The sequence below is a fragment of the Lithobates pipiens genome, unplaced genomic scaffold, assembly GCF_037356315.1.
Source record: "Lithobates pipiens isolate NorthernLeopardFrog02 unplaced genomic scaffold, aLitPip1_a1.2 Scaffold_3, whole genome shotgun sequence".
NCBI classification, from domain to species: Eukaryota; Metazoa; Chordata; class Amphibia; order Anura; family Ranidae; genus Lithobates; species Lithobates pipiens.
The window spans coordinates 13,495,299-13,523,065 of NW_027507790.1; the positions used below are offsets into that span (position 1 = coordinate 13,495,299).

Here is a 27,767-nt window from a genome sequence, read left to right on the forward strand (position 1 = left end):
GGAAGAGGTCCGGAATTGATGTTGCATACACACGGTCAGACTAAGTTGTCGGAAAATCCGATTGTACATAACGTGATGACGTTATTTTGTTACGACGGGACTACGTTCAGGCTAGTAGCCAATAGCTTTGGTCTAGGAATTTGATCTGAGCATGGGTGGCACTTTGTCCGTCGGAGTAGGCTACACATGATCGGAGTATGTCCGATCGGAGCATTTTGTCGGAAAATTTTACCGGCAAGTTGGAAAACTTGGTCCGTCGGATATTCCGACGGAAACAATCCGATGCAGACCACACACAGTCGGAATATCCGACAAAACGGTCCGATAGGACACATTCCATCGGAATCTCCGACCGTGTGTACAAAAGGGCTGAGAATAATTTTTTTTTTTCACATGTGGGAAGGTAATATTCTCCTTATGAATGTGATGTGTAGATTTATTATTATGTTCATTATGGTTCCATGATTTCCAAAAATGCCCTCAGTCGGTCTCTTTTCTACCCTGCCAAATTTTAATTGCAATGCATAAAATGTTTATCAAAGTGCCAGGGCTGTCCCCTGTGATTCTGTGTTGTCAGAATAACTTGTAAGAATTGACTCGTGTAGATAGAAGGAAGAGACAGCAGATAGGAACCACACTAGGTTCTTTGGACAAAGCAGATACCACTATAGTGTGAACTTGCCTTGATCCATTTTTCATGTCAAAGGTTACAACCACTTTAAACCTTTTTCTTATTCTGCTGTCCCTAATACTTGCAGACCACCTGCCTACACTGTACTGCAAACAGGCAGGCCCCAGCCAATGATTCATGGCTGGGACATGCTGATTGGCTGTGTCCAATCACAGACCAGGGTTCTGTACAGGGGGAACAATCTCTCTGTTTCATATTCCTGCAAAGCAGGGGTAAGAAACAAACATTTTTAGTAAAAAGAAGCACATTGTTGGGCACACAGTTTGGGGCAGTTCACACCACATGCAGTCCAGTGCCTTTTTTGTGCATCAAAACGCATGGGAAGTAGGCTATATGGTTTTCAATGGCATAGTTCACAAAAAGTAGCATGTTCTACTTTTTTTATTTTAATTTTTTTGGCACTGTAACGCACTGTAACTGACCATACTGCTTTGAACTACGTATGCCATTAAAAACCATATAACATACTATCCATCCATTTTTGTTGCAGAACAAATGCACTGGACTGCATGTGGTGTGAACTGACCCTTAACCCTACGATCAACCTAAATGTTAGCACTTTCCCAGCTAGTGTCATTAATACAGTGACTGTGTATCGTATTACCACTGTATTTGTATGCCTGGTGATATCAGTGGCAGTTAGTCAGTTCCCACCCAGCATCAGTTAGTGTCAGATTGCTCACTGCACCATCCTAGTCTCACTATAATTTGCTGATTTACCGCCATTCGTAATAAAAAATAAAATGAATACCATAGTTTGTTGGGATTTTTAGCAAAAGTTATGACAATTTTTTTTTTTTTTTGGATATGTATTATAGCAGAAAGTAAAAAAAAAAAAAATAAGTAGGATTCTATTGCGTGAAAGAAAAGCAAGGCACACAGGGGTTTTATGCAAATTCTACGCGGAGGGTGTCCCTGTAGGAGTTCGTGTTACCACTTCCTTTATACTTGTTTTCTGCTAGCTTCTGCAACTTTCTGGCTATTACCTCTTCCCTTGCCTATTTTTTTTCTATTTGCTTTATGTTTTCATTTAAAATGTATGTAATGGATGGAATTTCAGTCATACATTGTGAATAATTTGGCTAGTACATAATCTACCAGGAACCTTGAATCTTTAATGACCTTAGCTATCTCTCTGCTGCAGTGGTCTGGAGAAAATCCCCATGACCAATGCCATTTGTTTCACAGGAAGGCATATTTTTATTTTTATTTTCACTCCATGTCTAATACTAGAATATTATATCTTTCATGGAACCATAGAAAATTGGTATGAAATCAATGTAAGTGCAAAATCATGAAGAATCTGAAGACACTCCAAAGTCTTTGTGTGAAGAACGTCTGACCACAAAGGTCTGTTTTGTGGAAAAGACTATGCCAGCACATCTAGGAAAGATGCATGATGAACTTTTAGCAACTTCTGTGATTTCATGTCCTGTGTTCTTTTAATGTGGTACGGAAAGCAGTGCGGTGGTTACCCAGAAGAACCACAACATTTTTGAATTGTTGCAGAAGTCATGATCATAAAGGGGCAGGTCCAAGTTATTTTACACTTCATATTCTTAGCTGCAGGAAACCCTGCTTATTACAAGATTGGCCATTCATTAAGATTAGGCTTGGTTCATACTATACACTGCATGTGAATCGCACAGGAACCACACCACATTCCTGTGCGGTTTGAGCCCATTCATTTTGAATGGGCTCAAATCGCACCAAACAAGTGCATGCACCTTTTTTGGAGCTGCACAAAACTGGACCCTATGGTCATTTCTACCATGCGATCCAGTGCGGTGGAGGCAAATGACCTGTAACTTTGTAATGACACCTGCAGCAGATTGCAAGGACCGTGCTGTTGCAATAGCGTTTCCGGAACCGCATAAGTGGGAAGCTAGCCTTAGTAAACCTCTGTATTGTACAAAAAACAGAGAGTAGTTATCTATCTTATACCAACAAGAACGACCCCCTCCGGGAAGGGGAGATTTTCTAAAGTCCTAAGGCCGCGTACACACGCGCGGACTGTTCGCCCAACCTTGTTCGGCAAACAGTTTGTCAAACAGTCCGCTCAAAATTTGCATGAGCGGACTTGCCCACACACGAGCGGACTGTTTGACGAACAAGGTTGGGCAAACAGTTCGCTCAACTTTTGAAATGAACGGACTGGCCCACGTAAGGAGGAGGCAAATCCGCCCATTTCGAGCGCGTGTACAGGTAGGCGGGGCCCGCGAAGGAGACGTCGCGGGCTCCGCCGCCTGGAATGGGCTTAAAGGGGAACCCCAACGCCGAAAAAAATCGGCGTGGGGGTTCCCCCCAAGTCCACACCAGACCCTTGTCCGAGCACGCTACCCGGCCGGCCAGGAAAGGGGGGCGAGCGAGCGCGCCCCCCCCTCCTGAGCCGTACCAGGCCGCGTGCCCTCAACATGGGGGGGTGCCTTGGGGAAGGGGGGGGCCGCGCGGCCCCCCCACCCCAAAGCACCTTGTCCCCATGTTGATGAGGACAAGGGCCTCTTCCCGACAACCCTGGCCGTTGGTTGTCGGGGTCTGCGGGCGGGGGGCTTATCGGAATCCGGGAGCCCCCTTTAAGAAGGGGGCCCCCGGATACCGGCCCCCCACCCTATGTGAATGAGTATGGGGTACAATGTACCCCTACCCATTCACCTGTGAAATAAAGTACAAATAAAAACACAACACAGGGGGAAAAAATATTTTATTGCACAGCCGGGGGTCTTCCGTCTTCGGGGGTCTTCTCGCCGGACTCCTCCGCTATGTGTGTGTAGCTCTTTTGCCAGCGGAGGAGTCCGGCTTTCTTCCTCCCCGCCGCCGGCCTCTTCTCCCGACTTCGGGGGTCTTGTCCCCCTCTTCGGTTCTTCTGCCGGGCCACCGCGCCTGGTCCGGTGGCCCGGTCTTCTGTCGCCGTCTTCCGTTCTTCTGTCGCCGCCTTCGGTTCTTCTGCCGGGCCACCGCGCCTTCTTGTAGCTCTTTTACAGGCGGTGGCCCGGTCTTCTGTCGCCGTCGCCGCCTTCCGTTCTTGTTCTTCTTCTTGTTCTTCTTGTTCTTCTCCAGGCGATGTTGACTCGACGAGCTCTCCGGCCGGAATGCCGGGGACGCGCTGTGCGGTCACTTATATAGTGACAATGGGGCGGGGTCACATGGTATATGTCACATGGGTTGGTCACATGGGTTGATGTCACATGGGGACTATGACATCGTAAGGGGGCGGGGTCACCATGTGACATCAACCCATGTGACATATACCATGTGACCCCGCCCCATTGTCACTATATAAGTCACAGCGCAGGGCGGCTCTGGCATTCCGGCCGGAGGGAGCGACGTGTCAACATCGCCTGGAGAAGAACAAGAAGAACAAGAAGAAGAACACGAACGGAAGGCGGCGACGGCGACAGAAGACCGGGCCACCGCCTGTAAAAGAGCTACAAGAAGGCGCGGTGGCCCGGCAGAAGAACCGAAGGCGGCGACAGAAGAACGGAAGACGGCGACAGAAGACCGGGCCACCGGACCAGGCGCGGTGGCCCGGCAGAAGAACCGAAGAGGGGGACAAGACCCCCGAAGTCGGGAGAAGAGGCCGGCGGCGGGGAGGAAGAAAGCCGGACTCCTCCGCTGGCAAAAGAGCTACACACACATAGCGGAGGAGTCCGGCGAGAAGACCCCCGAAGACGGAAGACCCCCGGCTGTGCAATAAAATATTTTTTCCCCCTGTGTTGTGTTTTTATTTGTACTTTATTTCACAGGTGAATGGGTAGGGGTACATTGTACCCCATACTCATTCACATAGGGTGGGGGGCCGGTATCCGGGGGCCCCCTTCTTAAAGGGGGCTCCCGGATTCCGATAAGCCCCCCGCCCGCAGACCCCGACAACCAACGGCCAGGGTTGTCGGGAAGAGGCCCTTGTCCTCATCAACATGGGGACAAGGTGCTTTGGGGTGGGGGGGCCGCGCGGCCCCCCCCTTCCCCAAGGCACCCCCCCATGTTGAGGGCACGCGGCCTGGTACGGCTCAGGAGGGGGGGGCGCGCTCGCTCGCCCCCCTTTCCTGGCCGGCCGGGTAGCGTGCTCGGACAAGGGTCTGGTGTGGACTTGGGGGGAACCCCCACGCCGATTTTTTTCGGCGTTGGGGTTCCCCTTTAAGCCCATTCCAGGCGGCGGAGCCCGCGACGTCTCCTTCGCGGGCCCCGCCTACCTGTACACGCGCTCGAAATGGGCGGACTTTCCGAGCGGGAACAGTCCGCTCATTTCGAAAGTACAGCGGACAGGCCCACACACGGGCGGACTGTTCGCTCAAACACAGTTTCAGCGGACAGTTTTTCGGAATTTCCGAAAGACTTTGTCCGTCCAACTGTCCGCTGAAACTGTCCGCTGAAAGCCCACACACGAGCGGACTGTCCGCCCAAACACTGTTCAGCGGACAAGGTTGGGCCAACAGTCCGCCCGTGTGTACGCGGCCTAACATTTTCTTTCCTAAAGTGACAGCGCTGCTCCTCCAAAGATACGGTACAGTGAGTGAGCTTCATCGCCCTTGGACAGGAAGTGTGTTACTGGCAGATGAGGACTTCATCCATGACCGTGTAAGGATGAAGTTCCCTCACAGACTCCCTGGCATGTCTTCACATCCAGCACTCCACTGTGGTACACTCACCGACCTTTCTCTGCCCTGAGTCCATGGTGAAGAACTTAACTGGACCGTACATTGGGACACCTTCTCCTGCCCCTCTGCTCCAGGAACTCCTCATTAGTGACTGTGTAATGATGAGGACCTCACCCATGACCATGTAAGGGTGAAGCTCCCTCACAGCTCTCCCTGCTCTCCTCCCGTGATTGGTGCACCCCCCTAGATGGGGGTGCCCTCTTGCTGCTGTCTTGTACTCCATTCTTCACGTCTCCCGGCCGACCACTCCACCCAGTGGCATGTTACCTCAGCTTATATGGGAGGCCTGCCCCCTGCCAATTCCAGTTGGGGATTGGTCAGGGCTTCTCACATAAGCTGCCCGCCACTCCAGTTCTAGACCCTGCCCCTCTTCCAGATCATTCTCACTGGAAACGGCAGGCGCCTCAGAACCAAAGTACAGGTGGTCACACCCACTGCTACACTCACCACTCACTGCCCCCAGATCAAAAACAAACAGGCCTAGCTTGAAGCATAGGCCTGTTTAAATTTACCTGTACTGACAGAACCTACCAAAATTCCTCACTCTAGCACCTACCTATGGTAGAGGTTGCTACATGTATACATAAAACTATTTTTCAGAAATAAAGAACTGATAATTGGCATGTGCATATGTATTCACCCCCTTTGTTATGAAGCCCATAAAAAGCTCTGGTGCAAACAATTACCTTCAGAAGTCACATAATTAGTGAAATGATGTCCACCTGTGTGCAATCTAAGTGTCACATGATCTGTAATTACATATTCACACCTTTTTGAAAGGCCCCAGAGTCTGCAACACCTAAGCAAGAGGCACCCCTAACCAAACACTGCCATGAAGACCAAGGAACGCTCCAAACAAGTAAGGGACAATGTTGTTAAGTACAAGTCAGGGTTAGGTTATAAAAAAAATATCCAAATCTTTGATGATCCCTAGGAGCACCATCAAATCTATCATAACCAAATGGAAAGGAAATGGCACAACAGCAAATCTGCCAAGAGACAGCTGCACACCAAAACTCAAGGACCGGGCAAGGAGGGCATTAATCAGAGAGGCAGCACAGAGACCAAAGGTAACCCTGGAGGAGCTGCAGAGTTCCACAGCAGAGACTGGAGTATCTGTACATAGGACCACAATAAGCCTTACGCTCCATAGAGTTGGGCTTTATGGCAGAGTGGCAATAAGAAAGCCATTACTTTCAGCAAAAAACAAAATGGCTCGTTTTGAGTTTTTGAAAAGGCATGTGGAAACTCCCAAAATGTATGGAGGAAGGGGCTCTGGTCTGATGAGACTAAAATTTAACTTTTTGGCCATCAAAGAAAACGCTATGTCTGGCGTAAACCCAACACATCAACTCACCTAAAGAACACCATCCCTTTTTTTTTTAAGCGGTCAGGACTGGGAAACTGGTCAGAGTTGAAGGAAAGATGGATGGTGCTAAATACAGGGATATTCTTGAGCAAAACCTGTACCACTCTGTGTGTGATTTGAGGCTAGAACGGAGGTTCACCTTCCAGCAGGACAATGACCCCAAACACACTGCTAAAGCAACACTTGAGTGGTTTAAGGGGAAACATGTAAATGTGTTGGAATAGCCTAGTCAAAGTCCAGACCTCAATCCAATAGAAAAACAGTGGTCAGGCTTAAAGATTGCTGTTCACAAGTGCAAACTATCCAACTTGAAGGAGCTGGAGCAGTTTTGCAAGGAGGAATGGGCAAAAATCCCAGTGGAAAGATGTGGCAAGCTCATACAGACTTATCCAAAGTGACTTAGAGCTGTGATAGCCGCAAAGGGTGGCTCTACAAAGTATTGACTTTAGGGGGGTGAATAGTTATGCACATTGACTTTTGCTGTTATTTTGTCCTATTTGTTTTCTTCACAATAAAAAAAAAAAATCTTCAAAGTTGTGGGCATGTTCTGTAAATTAAATGATGCAAGTCCTCCAAAACATGTCGCGCATGCCTATATGATTGTTACAGGGTGAACTGGGATCACTACCCTTTCCAGCTGCACCTTATATGTATGTATTGATAGAGCTGTTTAAAAAAAAAAAAAAACGTTTGTATGTTTTAACATGTCTATGTTAATTTAAAAAAACTTTATTTTATTTATTTGTGTATCTCAAGTGTTATGGTACCATTAACCATTTCAGCAATGGTAGAATTTACCCCCTTCCTGACCAGAGCACTTTTTGTGATTCGGCACTGCGTCGCTTTAACTGACAATTGTGCGGTTGTGCGACGTTTTACCCAAACAAAACTGAAGTCCTTTTTTCCCCACAAATAGAGCTTTCTATTGGTAGTATTTGATTGCCTCTGCGTTTTTTTTATTTTTTGCGCTATAAACAAAAAAAGACCACAATTTTGAAAAAAAAAAAGCAATATTTTTTACTTTTTGCTATAATAAATACCCCCCAAAAATATATTTAAAAAAAATCTTTTTTTCCTCAGTTTAGGCCGATATGTATTCTTCTTCAAATTTTTGGTAAAAAAAAATTGCAATAAGTGTATATTGATTGGTTTGCACAAAATTTATAGCGTCTACAAAATAGGGGATAGTTTTATGGCATTTTTATTTAATTTTTTTTATTAGTAATAGCGGCGATCTGTGATTTTTTTATCGGGCGCGATCTGTGATTTTTATCAGGACTGTGACATTATGGCGAACAGATCGGATACTTTTGACACCATTTTGGGACCATTGTAATTTATACAGCGATCAGTGCTATAAAAATGCATTGATTAATGTGTAAATGACACTGGCAGTGAAGGGGTTAACCACTAGGGGGCGGAGAAGTGTGTCCTAGGGAGTGATTCTAACTGTGGGTGGGGGGAGGCTACACCTCACATGACAGCGATCACTGCTCTCGATGACTGACAGAGAGCAGTGATCTCTGTTCTTTCACTAGGTAGAATGGGGAAATGCTTTGTTTACAAAAGCATCTCCCCATTCTACCTCTCCGTGACACGATCGCGGGCACCCGGCGGACATAGAGTCCGCGGGACTCACTGTCACAGAGACCGCGGCGGGCGACATTCTGCCGACGTAAATCGCATGCGCTGGTCGGCAAGCTGTTAAAGTCCACTCTAGCCTCAAACCACAAACAATTCCGAAAGTTGATCTATAGTTGCCATGGGTTTTGTGCAGCACATAATGTCTTTTTGCTCTGTTTTGTAAGCATAGCTGCTTAACCGCTTGCGATTCGGCACTGCGTCCATTTAACTGACAATTGCGTGGTTGTGCGATGTTGCACCCAAACAAAATTGACGTCCTTTCTTTTGGTGGTATTTTGATCACCTGCATTTTTTTAATTTATTTTTTTTGCACTATAAACAAAAAAAGAGCAACAATTTTGAAAAAAACACATTATTTTTTAGTTTTTTGCTATAATAAATATCCTCCAAAAATATATAAAAAAAATATTTTTTTCCTCAGTTTAGGCCGATACCTATTCTTCTTCTACATATTTTTGGTAAAAAAAAAATCGCAATAAGAGTTTATTGATTGGTTTGCGCAAAAGTTATAGCGTCTACAAAATAAGGGATAGTTTTATTATTAATTTTTTTTACTAGTAATGGTGGCGAGCTGCGATTTTTTTATTGGGACTGCGACATTATGGCGGACACATCGGCCAATTTTGACACATTTTTGGGACCATCGGCATTAACACAGTGATCAGTGCTATAAAAATACATTGGTTACTGTATAAATGTCACTGGCAGTGAAGGGGTTAACAGTAGGGGCGATCAAGGGGTTAATGTGTTCCCTACTGTGTGTTCTAACTGAAGGGACTGTGCAGGGCAGATGACAGATCGCTGTTCATACTCTGTACGAACAGACGATCTGTCTGTTCTCCTCTAAGAGAACCGGAAACTGTGTGTTTACACACACACAGATCCCGGTTCTCCGCGTGTCAGTGGCAATCGTGACCGTCGGGCACTCGCATCGGCTCGGGGGGGCGCATGTGCCTCTAGTGGCCACAGGGCGAAGCAACGTTAATGTTGTTTCGCCCGGCCATGCCATTCTGCTGCAGTACAACTGCGGCGGCTGGTCATGGCACAGGCCCTTCAAAAACAGCACGATTGAGCTGTTCCTTCAGTGCGCATGCGCCGTTGACATCAGGGCAAGCGTATATGGTAAATATCTCCTATTTCAATAACAATGTCATACTTACCTGCTCTGTGTAGTGGTTTTGGCCCCGCCCCCTGCTCTCTCCTGATTGGCTCATGCTGGGCCAAAAAATATTTCCTTCACTAACATGCAGTCCTTCGGACTGTTGAACAACCCGTTCGTTTTTTTCATTTAAAAAATCAGATGGACCTAGAAATAGAACATGTTTCAAATCTGTACGACCTACTAATTTCCCATCGGGAAAACCGTCCGACGGACCAAATACAACGCAAGGGCAGCTATTGGCTACTGGCTATTGAACCTCCTTTTTAGTCCCGTCGTACGTCATCACATTCAAAACATGAACGGACTTGGTCCGTTCATGTGTGGGCTAGTCCATACGTTCGGAAGGTCCGTCCGCTAGTCTGCCGGAAAGTCTGGTCGTGTGTAGGCGGCATAAGTATATACACATCACCAGTATATTATTCACATACCTTTTTGCTTTCTTAAATTGTGATTGTGCCAGCATTTCTTGTATTGCAATACAAACATCCAGTAAAGCTAGCAATACACAGAGCAAATTAGAGCCATGCAAATGCATAAATGTATGCATTGGATGAAAGGTTTAGCACTGGGAAGCACTTTTTGAAAGATAAAAAGTGTATTTTATATTCAACGATATAGATCAGACCAAAATGAGGGACACGTGAGGAGGAAACAAGGACAGAGGGACTTTCTTCCAAATCAGAGACAGTCCCTCAAAATCTGGGACAGTTAGGAGCTATGTTCTTTGCATCCTACTGTCCAATATCCTTTAACCTAAAAATCAAAAGAGCTGGGCGAAAAAATTGTTGTACCAGCACTGGCTGTGTGCAATCAGATGCAGGAACTGCTCCGGTATTCTGATAGCCCCTAATGCCAGCTAGAATACACAATAGCCAACAAGTGAAATTCATCCTGTAGGGCTGAACAAGAAGAATCTTAGTGTGATGCCATGTTTTGTTGGCCCTGGGGCATAGACAGTACAATAATTCTCCTGTGCTCAAGGGTGGCGTAATGGTACTGGATGTGTTACATGTTGGTGGTTCAAATGAATGCACAGGTTTTGCTGCCCTCCTGAGGGTCAGGGAACTGAACCTAATGGGAACACTGTAAAACAAAGCGAGGGCACACCAACCTTGTGCATTACCCAAGTGGCATCTTTAATAATGTACCAAAAGAGATCTTCTCACAAACATGAAAATGATAAAAGCATTTCAAAGTTCATGGTAAAATCAAAAGCGACTAGGGATGGTGAAGAAGGGATCTCCCCTTTAAAACACATCAGCCATCTTGAAGGTCTTCAGACGTGCTGGGAATAGTCTCGGTAACCTGGTCGCTTTTGATTTTTACCATGGACATTGAAATGCTTTGATCATGTATGTATTTGTGAGTATATGTCTTTTTATACATTATTAAAGATACTACTTGGGTAATGCGCAAGGTTGGTGTGCTCTCTCTTCTTTGTTTTTCAGTATACCCTGTGGCACGCTGGGAGCTGCTGTATTTCAACCATGTGACCACATCCACTCAGAATCAGGGTACTCACTTGCCTTCTCACAGTTGGGTTAGGCTTATAGCCTGTACTGTGTTCCTTTAATTCTCTCTCTTTGTGGGAAGCGTTTCTTTCATAAATGCTATAACTTTTTTAACAGCTATTTATTCTTTGAATTATTAACCAGTTCCCGACCAGTGCACGCCGATGTACGTCGGCAGAATGGCACGGGCAGGCATATTGGCGTACAGGTACGTTCAATCTTTAATGCCACCCTGCTGGTCGGGACCCCCGTATAAAGGTCACGGGTCCCGCGGACTCAATCGCTGCGGGCATACCCGCGATCGTCTCACGGGGCGGCTGAACGGAGAGATGCCGCTGTAAACAGCTTCTCCCCGTTCTGCCTAGCAACAAGCGACGCTGATCTCTGCTCCATGTGATTGGAGCAGAGATCAGTGTTCACTAAATGAAAGCCCAGCCCCCAACAGTTAGTAACACACCCCTAGGAACACTAAACCCCTACACTGCCACCCACTGGTTAACCCCTTCACTGCCAGTGTCATTTACACAGGAATCACTGCATTTGTATAGCAGTGATTGCTGTATAAATGACAATGGTCCCAAAAATGTGTCAAAAATATCCGATGTGTCCGCCATAATGGCGCAGTCACATTAAAAATCGCTGATCGCCACCATTACTAGTAAAAAAAAAAATTATTAATAAAAATGCCATAAAACGATCCCCTATTTTGTAAACGCTATAACATTTGCGCAAACCAATCAATAATCTAACCTTTTTTTTTTTACCAAAAATATGTAGAAGAATACATATCGGCCTAAACTGAGGGAAAAAAATGTTTTTTATATATATTTTTGGGGGATATTTATTATAACAAAAAGTAAAAAATAATGCGTTTTTTTTCAAAATTGTCGCTCTATTTTTGTTTATAGCGCAAAAAATAAAAACCGCAGGGGTGATCAAATACCACCAAAAGAAAGCTCTATTTGTGGGAAAAAAAGGACGTCAATTTTGTTTGGGAGCCACGTCGCATGACCACGCAATTGTCAGTTAAAGCGGCGCAGTGCCGAATCACAAAAAGTGGTCTGGTCTTTGGCCAGCAAAATGGTTCGGGCTGAAGTGGTTAAAGCGGGGGTCCGCCGTTTTTTATTTTTATTTTTTTTAAAGCCAGCAGCTACAAATACTGCAGCTGCTGACTTTTAAAATAATGACACTTGCCCGCCCAGCGCGCCCGCGATGTCGGCACCCGAAGCTGATCTCTCAATCGTCTCTCGGGTGCTTCCCGCCGCCATCTTGGGTATGGGAATCAGGAAGTGGAGCCTTTCGGCTTCATTTCCCGGTTCCCTACTGCGCATGCACGAGTCGCGCTGCGCAATAAGGATTGTCCCCGCTGTCTCTGGGATCCGTGTGTTTCCCAGCAGGCAGCGGGGGACCTTCGGAAAGGGGCGTAGATTCTGCGGAAAAGAGCGTGGCTTCTGCAGAATCTACGCCGGAAGTGGGTGCAGATACCTGTACTGTACAGGTACCTGCACCCCCCTCCCCCCTGAAAGGTGCCAATTGTGGCACCGGAGGGGGGGAGGGTTCCAATGAGCGTAAGGTCCACTTTAGGGTGGACCTCCGCTTTTAAGTTAGAGCATTTAACAGCTGCATTGTTTTCAGATTTCACTCTAAGCTGTTGACTTGAAAGACGACCTTTTTATTTTTAACACATTTTGAGGGTGAACCATTTTGAGTCTGGTATTGATTTTAATTTTAAGGGGGTACCTTGTACAAAGAAATTAGCGGGGGTGGTGGCTGGTGAAGCCAATCTTCCACAAACTTCATACCAGCAACCCAAGCATGCAGCCTAGCTAGCCAAAAAGGAGTTAGCAGTGCAAGTAGCTAGCCCAGCCTTTCTCAACCTTTTCAACACAGAGGAACCCTTGAAATAGTTCTCCAGTCTCAGGGAACCCCTGCTAAAAGTTAGAAATCTACAACTCATGATACATTAGTGTGATGGACAGTGGGAAGAATGGTCCTTAAACTTGTGGTCATTGGGAAGAATTACCTCCTGACAAATAGCTAAAAATATCAATGGTGTCAGTGGGAACTCATACGAGAGGCAGAAATGGCCCAATGCTGAAGGAACCCCTAGCAACCTCTGGAGGAACCCTAAGGTTCCACGGATCCCTAGCCTATGGTAGGTTACTTGTTTCGATGTTGATACAAACAAGGACCTCTTCCCAGGGCCTCTTCCCAACATCCCCCCCGGCCCAGTGAATGTGGGATTCTGGAGAAGGAAAGGGAACATACCTCCCAACATTTTGAAATGGGAAATGAGGGACACCTACTAGCAAATGTATGTAGGCATAGGACACGCCCCCTGCCACACCCCTTAAAGAAGAATTAACCCAAAATAAAAAAACACTACTTAACCACTACTATTTCTTTATATTGGCTTTTAAAATTTACAAATGCAGCAATTTAGAATTTAGATGAAAGGTTTAGCACTGAAAAACACTTTTTGAAAGCTAAAAAGTGCATATTATATACAACTATATAGATCAGACCAAAAAAAGGGACAAATGAGGAGGAAAGAGGGACTTTCTTCCAAATCAGAGACAGTCCCTCAAAATCGGGGACCGTTGGGAGCTATGCTCTTTGCATCCTCCTGTCCAATATCCTTCAATCTAAAAATCAAAAGAGCTGGGCGAAAAATTGTTGGACCAGCACTAGCTGCGTGCACTCGGATGCAGGAACTGCTCCGGTATTCTGATGGCCCCTAATGCCAGCTAGAATACAATCGCCAACAACAGAAATCAGACCAAAATGAGGAACAAATGAGCGGGGAAGAGGGACAGAGGGACATTGCTCCATATCAGGGACAGTTCGCAGCTATGAAGGAAGGGTATCAAATGTTCCATTATACTTTACTAATGAGCAAAATAATTTCTACCTGTTTGGAATACCGACTTTTCTGCTAAAAAGTGATATAACCATGCATGTAAGATCACGCTGTTCAGCCTTTTACAGTTTTGACTTAAAAAACCTGATAGAACTGCCTGGGCTAGTCAGTCGGAGTGATTTGTGGTGTTTAAAAATAAAAATAAAAAATGGAAACGTGAATAAGCAAATTCATAAATACTAATAGACACTAAAGTTTAAAAAAATAATAATAATAGTTTGTATTTTAGGAAATTTCAATAATCACATCACTATTCAGCAAGACAGAAAATGTGGGTGTAAGGGTATGATTGAAATGTGACTTGTTGGAATGCTAGTGTAACTTCCTTCCCCTTTGTAGATCATGTGAGGCAAAGGAGGAAGTGCATAGACAACAGCCGTATCTAGACAGGAAGGGGGCACCCCGTGTTAAAGGAGCATGTCGTGACATAATGACAGTGAAAGATGGTCCGTGTATATATACTATAGCTTTTCCTTGGATAAACGGTTAACTTTGGCTTGTCAAACACAGGATGCTCCTGGCCATTTCACAATGGTTTGTGACTGCTGCACCTACAAGTCAAGAAGCCGCCAACCTCACACTATTCTCCAGACTTCCAGCTTCAGAGAGACATGGGAACTATGGAAGCTACACTACAGAAGACGTTGACGTAAGTAGAAACCTCACAGGCATTAATCTTAAGTCATTTCAAATATGTTTGTATTGTAGCGCATGTTTATAATATGACTTGAGGTATGTTCATGTATTTCTCTGCACTTGTATGTATGAGGGAGGAGAGAAAATAAATAAATATATACATACACCTACACAATTACAATCAGGGTCGTCCGATGAGGTCAGTGGCTGGTGAGGCACTGGCTAGTATCCGAGCCAGTACATACATCGCGATCGTTAAAGTGACCGCAATAATTCTAGCACTGGACCTCCTCTAAACGTGTAACCTGTAAAAAAATTTTTTAAAGCAACGCCTATGGAGATTTTTAAGTACCGAAGTTTGCACCATTCCCCGATTGTGTGCGCAATTTTAAAACGTGACATGTTGGGCATCTATTTACTCGGTGTAACATCATCTTTCACATTATACAAAAAAAATACGGCAGACTTTAGTGGGGTTTATTTTTTATTTTTTTATATATATTTTATATTCATTTTGTCCAAAAAAAAAAGCATTTGAAAAATTGTTGCGCAAATACCGTGTAACATAAAAAGTTGCAACAACCACCATTTTATTTCCTAGGGTGTCTGCTAAGGAAATATATATAATGTTTGGGGTTATGAGTGATTTTTACATGTAGGAGAGAAGTGTCAGAATTGGCCTGGGTGGCAAGTGGGTAATTACCATAAGTGAGTAATATACAAATTATTATATATTGTTTTTAAGGTAATTTACTATATTTTCAAAAACTGTACTCAAGCAGGTGGCTTAACGGACAAATTACTGCATTTTGAAGTTATACCTTCCAACCAGTAATAACACAGTAAATGGATAAATAATACATTATCATGTTATAACATATAGCATAATATATTATGCTATATGTTATAACAGTACCTTTTTAGCAGCTGCAGATTCTCATTGTCCCTCTTAACTGTGTGATTAAAAACATGGGATTGTGGGTAAACCTTATACACATAAACACATGATTTTTCCTTGTAGAGGGTTGGGCTGGAAGGGAGCATTTGTCTTTTAGACACATGCCCCCTTCTATGACACTGCAGTGAGAGGACAGCCTCCACTGCAGCATTTTTATTGGAGCTCTAATGGTGCTTTACCATTGGTCCAAGCAAGCTGTCCACTAGGCTCAGTGCTTCTGACACGAAGTGAGAGGCACTGTGAGCTCATCCTCTCAGTCCGCTGCAAACAGAGTGTGCCAGCTTGTATTTAAACTGGCCACTCTGTATGTAGCTTTTGAAAGGCTGTAAATGAAGCCCCATATCACTGAAACTATAGCTATTACTAAAGCTATTTGACTAGTTATGGGGTAAGACTTCAGCTATGTGGGTTCTCTGTGACCCCAGGTCACCGAGCTACAACCCTCAAAGTTCGATCGTTTTTTTTTTTTTTTTTTTTTTTGTTTTTTTTGGCATTTTTGTTTTTTATGTTCATGGCAGGTGAGTTTCTGCCTCACCTGCCTCCCTTGACTGCACGTCCCTGATTACAATGCTTATCCCTTTCATAATGGAGGATAAAACAAATCCCAGCACCTGAACACAATTTTGCGACTTTGACATGTGTTCGTAAAATTGTACATACAGTGGATATAAAAAGTTTACACACCCTTGGTAAAAATGCCAGGTTTCTGTGATGTAAAAAATTGAGACAAAGATAAATAATTTCAGAACTTTTTGTACCTTTTAATGTGACCTATAAACTGTACAAGTCAGTTGAACAACAAGGAGGCAAGTAAAAATTAAAAACTGAAATAATATGGTTGGATAAGTGTGCACACCTTTAAACTAATACTTTGTTGAAACGCCTTTTGATTTAATTACAGCACTCAGCCTTTTTGGTCTATAAGCATGGCACATCTTGACTTGGCAGCATTTGCCCACTCTTCAATGCAGAAATGCTCCAACTTTGTCAGATTGCAAAGGGCATCTCCTGTGCACAGCCCTCTTCAGATCACCCCACAGATTTTCCATCTGATTCAGGTCTGGGCTCTGGCTGGGCCATTCCAAAACTTTAATCTTCTGGTGAAGCCATTCCTTTGCTGATTTTGGATGTGTGCTTTGGGTCATTGTCATGCTGAAAGATGAAGTTCCTTTTCATGTTCAGCTTTCTAACAGAAGCTTGAAGGTTTTGTGCCAATATTGACTGGTATTTGGAACTGTGCATAATTTCCTCTACCTTGGCCCCTGTTCCAGCTGAAGAAAAACAGCATCAAAGCATGATGCTGCCACCAACATGCTTCACTGTGGATATGGTGTTCTTTTGGTGGTGTAGTGGTGTTTTTGCGACAAACATATCTTTTGGAATTATGGCCAAAAAAAATCCACCTTGGTTTCATCCGACCAGAACATATTTTCCCACATGCTTTTCGGAGATTTCAGATGTGTTTTTGCAAAATTTAGCCAGGCTTGGATGTTTTCTTCCTAAGAAAAGGCTTCCGTCTTGCCACTCTACCCCATAGCCCAGACATATGAAGAATATGGGAGATTGTCGTCACATCTACCACAGAGCCAATACTTGCCAGATATTCCTGCAGTTCCTTTATTGTTGCTGTAGGCCTCTGGGCAGCCTCCCTGACCAGTTTTCTTCCCTTTTCATCAAGTTTGGAGAGATGTCCATTTCTTGGTAATGTCCCTGTTGTGCCATATTTTCTCCACTTGATGATGACTGTCTTTACTGTGTTCCATGATATATATTATGCCTTGGAAATTATTTTGTACCCATCTCCTGACTGATACCTTTTAACAATGAGGTCCCTCTGATGCTTTGGAAGCTCTCTGCAGACCATGGCTTTTGCTGTAGGATGCAACTAAGCAAATGTCAGGAAAGACCTACCAGAACAGCTGAACTTTATTTGGGGTTATTCAGAGGTGCTGTAAATGGTGGCAGGTGTGTACTGACTCCTATTTAACATGCATTTGAATGATTGCCTGATTCTAAACACAGCTACATCCCCAATTAAAAGAGGGTGTGCACACTTATGCAACCACATATATGCGGACACAAGTCGCTCCAACTTATAAAAAGGTTCCTGTTACGACTTTGGGGGTGACTTGAGGTGACTTGCATTGACTTCTATAGAGAAGTCATTTTGCAAGTCGCCGCAGCTGTCATGTCCAGGTCGCCTGAGGCAGTCGTGCTGCCTCAGTGTGAACCGACACTAAGGATATAGCCGCACAGAACCAGGTGGTTAGCCAATCATATCAATTATGGTCACTTTATAAGGATACATTTAGCCTATGCTCTTCTCCCCCTCCCTTGGCCACCTATTTGGGGACCCAAAATTTTCCCCAGCTTTCAATTTATCTAGTGCCTTTATCAGATGGATTGATCGGGGCATAGTAACCTTGGAATCTTTCCAACATAATGCCACTTTTCTTTCATTCTCCACCCTCCAACAACAATTTGACCTTCCTCATATGGAATTTTTTTTAGGTACCTCCAACTTGGACACTTTTTTATGAACACTATAGTTTGGCTTGCAGAAGGCCAGCATTGGTGTTTGAGCAGATATGTAATTCTTCTTCCAGGGATAGAGTCACCATTTCATTGGTTTATAAGCAGCTCAATGAACATGACCTCCCAGAGGTCTCAGCCTCCCAGTCTTTAGCTATGGTACACTGGGAGGCTGAGACGGGCCAAGAATTTTCAGTCGAAGACTGGCAGGATATGTTATCTAATATGCACAGGTGCACTAAATCTATTGCAATCAAAGAAACTGTGGTTAAACTACACACCAAGTGGCATTATACTTGGTCAAGCTGGATAGAATGTACCCACTTGAACCTGACATGTGTTTCAGGGGTTGCCCTGACAGGGGTACTCATCGCCATAGTTTTGAGAGTTATAAGGCGATTAAACCATTATGACAGCAAACATCATCGAGTGTGGCCTGTATTACTTGTTCAATTGTCGCTCTTACATTTCCCATGTGCCTATTTTTTGCAGATAAACCAGAGGTGTTGCCCCCTGCCAGAAACTGTCTCATTTGCTGTTTAGTGCAGTTCATTGGGCTATATCCTTAAATTGGCAATCCCCCTGAGTCCCCTGGTCGCAGGTGGTACAGAGAATGGAGGCAATAAAAGTTATGGAGAGAATGTACCATACGGTTATGGAAACAATGCATATATTCCATAATAAGTCACATCGTATTAAAGGCCTCGTTAAGTGGTGGGATTGGCCATGTTATATGCGGATACATACTAACATCCAGTATATTTCTCTAAGTTGTAGTCATTTTGTGGGTTTTTTTTTCTTTAGATCAAAGAAGTTATTGTTCACCAAATATGTACTTCTTCATGTTTAAAATTTATGCTGCTTGCCAAATTTTTTTTTTTTTTTTTTCTTGTTTTTTGGTACTTTCTCTTTATGATCTTTTCATTTGATTTGTTTATTTTATTTGTCTTTTTTTTTTTTTTCACTTTGTTTTACTATATTGTACGAGCCTTTTGAATATTGTGTAACCATCTGAATTGAGACTATGGATGAATAGCCTTTCAGTGCCTTTATATCCTATGCCTTAATTATTTGGACATGGTTTTCTTTTTTATAACCTAATAAAAGAGCATTTGTAATAAAAAAAAAAAAAAAACAACTTTTTAAAATGACGGTCATTGCAATACTTTTTTTCACACCATATTTGCGAAACGGTCTTACAAGTGCACTTTTTTTGGAAAAAAATCACTTTTTTGAATAAAAAAATAAGTAAAATCAGCCCATTTTTTAAAATTTTTTTTTAAATTGTGAAAGATAGTTATGCCGAGTAAATTGATACCCAACATGTCATGCTTCAAAATAAAATGGCGTCAAACTTTTACCCTCAAAAATCTCCATAAGCGACATTTAAAAAATTCTACAGGTGCATGTTTTGCGTTAGAGAGGAGGTCTAGGGCTAGAATTATTGCTCTCGCTCTACCGATCGTGGTGATACCTCACATGTGTGGTTTGACTGCCATTTTCATCTGCGAGCGCTACTCACGTATGCATTCGCTTCTGTGCGCGAGCTCATCGGGATGGGGTGTTTTTAAAAAAAATAAAAAAAAATTTCTTATTTCTTTTACTTGATTTTATTTTTACACTTAAAAAAAAAAAAAAAAATGGATATAGGGTTATATGGAGGCCACCCTCAAAGCTGTGGGAATACCTTCCCACCTGTTGAGTATGATTATGGCCCTGTACTCAACCCCGACAGCTAGGGTCAGGGTCAATGGTTCCCTGTCCAGTGCCTTCTCCGTGTCCAACGGAACCCATCAAGGCTGCCCTCTCTCCCCAATAATTTTCATTCTAACGATGGAACCCATGCTCCGCAAACTGAGAGAGAACCCGGCGATTAAAGGCATTGATATCTCCCGTAAACAGTATAAAGTAGCCGCGTACGCAGACTACGTACTACTCTTCCTCTCGGACCCTATAACAATGATCCCGAATCTCCTTGCCGACTTTTCCCTATTCAAACGCTTATCACACCTTCAAATCAACTTCGATAAATCCAAAGCCCTGAACATTACCCTGCAGCCCTCTATAGTGGAACAATGCAGGAGTAATTTCCCATTCGGTTGGCAAACACAGGCACTGTCATACTTGGGAATTAAGATTCCTTCACGCTTGTCTGACATTTTCAACTGCAATTTCTCCCCTCTACTCCAAGCGATTCAAGGGGATCTTGCAAAATGGCACCTAGGCTCATTCTCCTGGCTGGGCAGGATAGCCATACTAAAAATGAATATCCTGCCTAGGATCCTCTATCTCCTCCAAGCTATCCCTATTAAATTACCGTTTACGTTTTTTGCCTCTTATAAGAGGATTTGTAGAGACTTCATATGGGCCTCCAAGGCCCCTAGATTGAGCTGGGACCGTATGACGCTACCCAGGACATGCGGGGGCCTTGGACTCCCAGATCTCCAAAATTCCACTGGGCGTGCCACCTCACCAGGATAGTGGATTGGCACAAACACCATCTCACCAAAGACTGGATTCATCTGGAAAACTCCTTTGCGCCCCCCTCATTGCCCATTGTCCCTTGGATCTCTCAAAATTTACAGCCCCTGGCCCTCACCTCCCATCCACTCATAAGAGCTACTCTTGCAATCTTCAAGCAGGCTTGCAAATCATTAGCACTAGTCCCCTCACCGGGCCCCATGACACCTCTGGACGAAAACCCAGACTTCCCGCCTGGCCTGTTACATAATGACTCAAGCACAAGAGACTTTTCCCTTCATGCTAGGGCCCGAGACTTCTTTAGCAATGGGACACTGATGTCTCACTCCTCGCTGACCGAATCTATGCCAGCTTTTAATATCCCTCGCTATAAATATTTCCAACTTAGGCCGCGTACACACGCGCGGACTGTTCGCCCAACCTTGTCCGCTGAACAGTGTTTGGGCGGACAGTCCGCTCGTGTGTGGGGCTTCAGCGGACAGTTTCAGCGGACAGTTGGCCGAACAAGGTCTTACGGAAATTCCGAAAAACTGTCCGCTGAAACCTTGTTTCAGCGGACTGTTCGCTCGTGTGTAGGCTTGTTCGGCCAACTAAGTCTCGCGCATGCTCAGAAAGGATTTCCACGTCGGAAGGTTGCATTGCAGTGTATAGGACGTCGTATTTTTCGTCCCGTCGTACGTGCCGTTCACGTCATCGCGCACGGTTTCAGCAAACTGTTCGTCCGTCGTGTGTGGCCATGTCCGTCCATGCTAAGTTTGAGCGGACTGTTCGCTCAAACTGTTGGACGGACAAAGTTGGGCCAACAGTCCGCGCGTGTGTACGCGGCCTTAGACATTTCTTACTTGCCTCCAAACCTCCACTTCCCTGGTATAGAGAGCTTACCACATTCGAGCAGCTATGTACAGGCTCCGAAACACAAAGCCACTTGATTTCCTTAATTTACTCTTTTGTTCTCCCAACATAAGATCAAAGACGATAAATTAATCCAACAGTGGGAATCTGACCACTCCATAGCTCCCACCCCTGCAGAATGGGAAAACATCTTCATACTTATGCACAAAGGTTCTGTTAATGTCTCCACACAAGAGAACAGATATAAACTTTTTTCCAAATGGTACAGGACCCCTGACAAAGTACATTGTTTCCACCCCTCAGTACCGCCAACATGCTGGAGATGCCATGCAGCCCGTGGCACTCTCCTGCATGTTTGGTGGGACTGCCCTTTGATTCAACCTTTTTGGACGGCAATTCACCGACAGATATCCCACATCACCACTTACACCCCGCCCCCTTTCACCGGCATACTACCTTTTACACTACACTTCTATATCCCCTCGCAAGTATCGCAAATCCCTATCCATACACCTTGTTAACGCGGCTAATCTCTGCATCCCCGCCTTATGGAGAAACACGACCCCCCCCCCTGTCGATGACTGGATCCGTAGGGTAGACAAAATTGCTGATATGGAGAAACTGATCCACCAAGCGCACGATAATCCTACCAAATTTTCAACGACCTGGTCTTGCTGGTTACACTTCAGATCGACTCCCTCTTCGACCTCGCCTCCCGTTCTGGTCTCCCCTGCACCCCCCACATGACGATCCTCCCCATTAAGAAATCACGAAACTCCAGATGGTCCTTACAAGCCCTGCACTTCTTTACCCTCCGGAGGGATATCATATCATGGGTTTACTCTTATTCGTAGTCACTGGATCCCCCTCACCCCCTTCCCCCTTCTCTCAACAAGGACCTGTAAATTGGTCCCACATCCCTGTCCACGTCATAGCCTGTAGAACTAACTACAAGACATTCCCCCGGCCGTTCACAGCAAGCTCCCGAAAGGGGTGTTCGACGGGCGGAAGAGACTCGGATAGTAGTAAGTCCAAGTTTGAGTTTTACTAGTTCTTATATAAGTACTTTTAGAACAACGCCTTTGCCTATCCTGCTGCCCTAGCTTAATGTTGACGTAAATTTCAACTAGCACTAAATCTTTGGGTGGTAATAGCATCTGACCTTCCGGTCGGTGAAACGTTCCTATCTCTTCTTTCCCTTTCACCTGTTAAGATACTTTAGATGGCTCCTCCATAATAGCCTTCCTTGCATACTGTTCTTATAACCTCAGAGGATTCCCCCCCAGGTTTGCCGCAGGTTAATCCGTTGGCCTTGTTTTGCCAGCGAATCGGAATAAGGAGTAACGATATTGTAATACATATGTGTTTCTGACTTTCTGAACTTATTTGGTCTATTTAAATGCTCACCATCAAAACCTGGATGTCTTGATTGTTTATTGACTTACTGTTGTTCAATGTCTTACTTGTTTGAAACCAATAAAACATTATTAAAAAAATAAATAAATAAATGGATCACTTTTATTCCTATTACAAGGAATGTAAACATCCCTTGTAATAGAAAAAAGCATGACAGGTCCTCTTAAATATGAGATCTGGGGTCAAAAAGTCCTCAGATCTCCTATTTGGACTTAAATGCAATTAAAAAAGAAAAAAAAAGTCATTTGAAAAATGACATTGAAAAAAGTATACTTTTTTAAGAGGTATGGGCGGAAGTGACGTTTTTGACCACCGTTATCATACACAGGACCGCCTCCTATAAAGAGGGATATCTTGGTTGTGGCAGCAGCTGCTGCCGTTACCGACATATCCCTCTTCAAAATAACGACGTGTATATATACAGGAGGCGGTCCTTAAGTGGATATAAAACCACCTCTGAAAAAGTGATCCACCAAAGATCGCTTTTCAGAGAAGTGGTAAAGTCTGACATGTATATGAATTAGCCCTAAGACTTGTACACCATTTTGTTTTTATATACTTGCAATGTATTTGGTTGATCTAAAGGCTTTAGGCCATACCATCCCACACTGAAAACCCATCCATTTCCTGTGCAGGCCGGTGTCCATTCTGTATGCACAATGGGGCAAGGCCTATGCATTAATTTCAATGCAATGCAGCTCCGCTACAGGGCATAGACATGCACAGATGAATGGAGCTCTGGAGTGGTGTGAAAAAATGCATACATACTGCATTTTTTGACCCCTCTTGACTCCACACCTTTGTGCACTGTTGTGGTGTGAATGGGGCATGTAGAAATAATTGTTGCCCTTGCAGAGACCTGCTATTTTAAGTATATACACAGGTCTGCACATAGTGTAAATGAACCCTTACAGTGGATGAAATTTGTAGTACACCAGAACTATTTTAGTTGCCCTCTTACCCACCATGTACAAGCTAAATTGCTTAGAAAAGTTTTGGGGGAAAATACTTATCACCTGCTCCTATAGCCGAGGATAGGTGCACCAAGGGGATACCTGGCTCCTGATGGAAGACATGATTTGTGTACAGGCAGAGCCACTATTTGGGCTATGCATGGACGGCACAGTGGTATAGTGGTTAGCACTCTCGCCTAGCAGTAAGAAGGGTCACTGTTTCGAATCCCAACCACGACACCACCTGCCTGGAGTTTGCATGTTCTCCCTGTGCCTGCGTGGGTTTCCTCCGGGTACTCCGGTTTCTTCTCACAATCCAAAGACATGCAGGTAGGTTAATTGGCTTTTGTTCAAAATTGGCCCTAGTATATGAATGGGGACCTTAGATTGTGGGCTCCTTGAGGGTAGGAACAGATGTGAGTGTGCAATGTACAGGGATAGGGACAATTGTAGACACTCACGCAGGTTGAACTGGATGAACTGGTGTCTTTATTCAACCTTACTAACTATGAAACTATTTAGTGGGTTGTGCCTAAATGTTGCCCTTTTCAGAACACAAGGAAACAACTTCTGTAAAAACAAAGTCAGTAAAAACAAATTTCCTCAAAATGGGACTTTAAACGACCATGAACACTCAAACAATGAAAATTATCAATTTCATTGTTTGAGTGTTCATGGTCCTTTTACAGTCCCATTTTCAGGAAATTTGTTTTTACATATTGTATCAGGTATGCGGACCTGAACCTCTTTCTTTTCCAAATCAGTTAGTCCAAATACCTCTTGTCCAACAACCAGTCAGTGACTGCAGTAGCTTATAGATGAACATGGCCTGATCCCTGAAATTCCAGGAGTGTTGTAGGTACAGTGGGGACGGAAAGTATTCAGACCCCCTTAAATTTTTCACTCTTTTTTGTTATATTGCAGCCATTTACTAAAATGAATTAAGTTCATTTTTTTCCTCATTAATGTACACACAGCACCCCATATTGACAGAAAAACACAGAATTGTTGACATTTTTGCAGATTTATTAAAAAAGAAAAACTGAAATATCACATGGTCCTAAGTATTCAGAACCTTTGCTCAGTATTTAGTAGAAGCACCCTTTTGATCTAATACAGCTATGAGTCCTTTTGGGAAAGATGCAACAAGTTTTTCAGACCTGGGGATCCTCTGCCATTCCTCCTTGCAGATCCTCTCCAGTTCTGTCAGGTTGGATGTAAAAGTTGGTGGACAGCCATTTTTAGATCTCTCCAGAGATGCTCAATTGGGTTTAAGTCAGGACTCTGGCTGGGCCATTCAAGAACAGTCATGTTGTTGTGAAGCCACTCCTTCGTTATTTTAGCTGTGTGCTTAGGGTCATTGTCTCGTTGGAAGGTAAACCATAGAATGGTGCCGATCCAAAAACGCTCACTTGAAAAAAAGCTAAAAAAAAACGTGCAGCTGTCACTGCAGATCGCTCAGGTGTGAATGGAGCCTTTAAAGACAAATTTTGTTGCACATTGTCTCAAAAGATTTGGATACAGCAATTACAAGTGACACAATCAACAATTTACCCCAACATAGAAAGTGGCTTTACTTCTACTTTCTTTATGATATGGTAGTATTCTTTTACAAATTAGTTGCAACAACATAGCACCATACATTAAAGGTGTTGCAAATAAGGACTAATTGAATGCTTCTACTAACTACCAATAATGAAAATGTTTCAGGGTGTCTTACTTTATATGCACATCTACAAGTGTGTTGCCTTATTGAATTGCCCCCTGTGTTAATTAGCAGCCTGTGCTGTAGTTTGCATTGTACAGTGGTTTATAGCTACCTTTAACAAAAAATACTATGACTGAATGCATGTGTATATATGTTTATTTTATATATATATATATATATATATTATAGTTTATCGGCGTATAACACGCACCCCAAGTTTAGGAGGGAATTTTAAGGAAAAAAACCTTACATTTAAATGCCCATCAATGCAGCCTTATAAGTGTCCATCTGCAGCCTTGTCCATCATTGCACCCTTGTCAGTGTCATTTGCAGCCTTGTCCATCATTGCACCCTTGTCATGCAGCCTTGTCCATCATTGCACCCTGGTCAGTGTCATTTGCAGATACGCCCTGTGTATCTCGGCGGCTTTCGGCCGTTCTCGGCAGCTTTCGGCCACCGAGAAGAGCCGAAGGCCGCCCAGAGGCTCACAACAGCGGGGGGATCGGCGTATAACACGCACCCACGATTTTCCCCTGATTTTAAGGGGAAACAAAGTGTGCGCTATATGCCTATATATATATATATATATATATATATATATATATATATATATAATCTCTTTTTCTTTTTTTTTTTTCTGGCTAATTGAAATCCTTCTTTAACTCAACAGTGTATGGCTTTGAAGAACGAAGTAAAGCTTAAAGTAGAACTATGGGCAAACATGTTGTGTTTTATTTTTATTTTTTTTATTTTCATTTTGGATGGAGCAAGGGAGGATTATAACCCCCTGTCGGATTTTTTTTTTTTTTTGCCATTTGTGTCCCATTGCACAGATTTCCTTTCATTTCCTGTCCCATAGCCAAACAGGAAGTGAGAAATTACTGCAAATTAAGATAATTCCTTGGGGACAACTAGGTCACCAGAACTAGTGTCCCCATTGGAAGATTTCCATTCTATTAGTTTTCTGGGGACAGCCCAAAATTTGGGATTTTTCTTTTACTTTCACTTTCAATGATAATGGTAAACAGAACAAATAGAGAGGGAGAATCTCCTTAACAGGGGCACAGGCAGCAATAAAAACCTTTTTAGGTGTTCTAATCCATCTCCTCTCTATCCAAAATGGAAAAAAAAAGTTTTGCCTTAAGTTCTACTTTAATTTATACATCAGACATCCCCTTAATGCCTCCCCCCCCCCTCTGTATCACACCCATATAAATAGAAGCCTTGGAGCAGTGGTTGGGGAGATCTTAGGCCCTGTTCACATCTGGTATTTTGGGATCTCAGGCAGAACCGATGTGATGGTGCCAGCGATTCCAAATCGCACTGCAATAGTGGAAAAACACACCATGCGTGTTAGGGTGCCATTCATTTCAGTGCGGTTTTGCCATGATTGTTGTAAGAGGCTTGTTGACCAAAGGAAGCTCCTGCTCCTTTTTTTTGCACAATGTGGTTTCCTGCAATTGCCACGTGATTTAGCGTGCCAAAACCGCACCTCGTTTAGGTGCTATTAAAAATGAATCCTCATGTAAATGGGACCAAAGACTTCAGGCCTCTCTGGGCCAGCAGTGGTCTCCAGGTTTTAGTAGCTGGTATGTAGTGTTGCATTGCACTAATGATGATAATGGCCACAGCAGTGCTAAGCAATCCTACATTACAGATCATTGAGAACTCTGCTGGGCTTGAAGCAGACTGGAGGACTCGCTACTGTTGGATGATTTGAGGAAGTTTGATGTTCAATTCATCTCCATTTAAATCTTGTTAATCATTTGTTATAATAAATTGGCTTAAAGTAGAACTTTGGCCTCATTGAGAAAAATGTATTGCATTAATTAATTATGAGTACATCTGCACTTGTTTTTCTTAGTCCACATGCAAAGCCTCACAAATGTCCATTCATCCTGCCAGTAAAGTTCTCTTTAGGCAGTTTCTTGTGATGGTGTGGCAACAATGCTGCACTGGTTCTAAGTTCACAGCAGAGTTGAGACTCTCATGTAGGCTGTGACTGCTTGGATTGCAGTGGGTGAGATGTGGCTATCAGCATTGTCACTGCTGAGCCACAAAACAGTAGCTTGTCAGTGAGCACCTGACCACACCTAGTGCTGCCCACTACTTTCTGGATTGACAGCACTGTCTTTGTTGCCAAAATCCTCTCAGTGTGATCTGCAGTGTCTGGGGAGGGGAGCATGTGAGAGACAAATGAAGAGGGATTTAGCTCAGTCAGGGAAAGTAAAGAGAGTTTTCTTTATGAGACTCGCACTTGTTTAGAAGTTACACCAGTG

At 43.8% G+C, this 27,767-nt stretch overlaps 1 protein-coding gene across 1 annotated transcript in view; it reads left to right on the top strand.

Annotated features, from left to right (window-relative positions):
• The window catches only part of SLC8B1 (solute carrier family 8 member B1), an 82,858-nt gene that overhangs the window by 18,722 nt on the left and 36,369 nt on the right, over positions 1-27,767 (top strand). Inside the window, exon 3 of the mRNA XM_077461282.1 lies at positions 14,463-14,601. Coding sequence (XP_077317408.1) covers positions 14,464-14,601 — 138 coding nt within the window. The 5' untranslated portion in view covers position 14,463. The remainder of the gene's footprint in view (positions 1-14,462; positions 14,602-27,767) is intronic.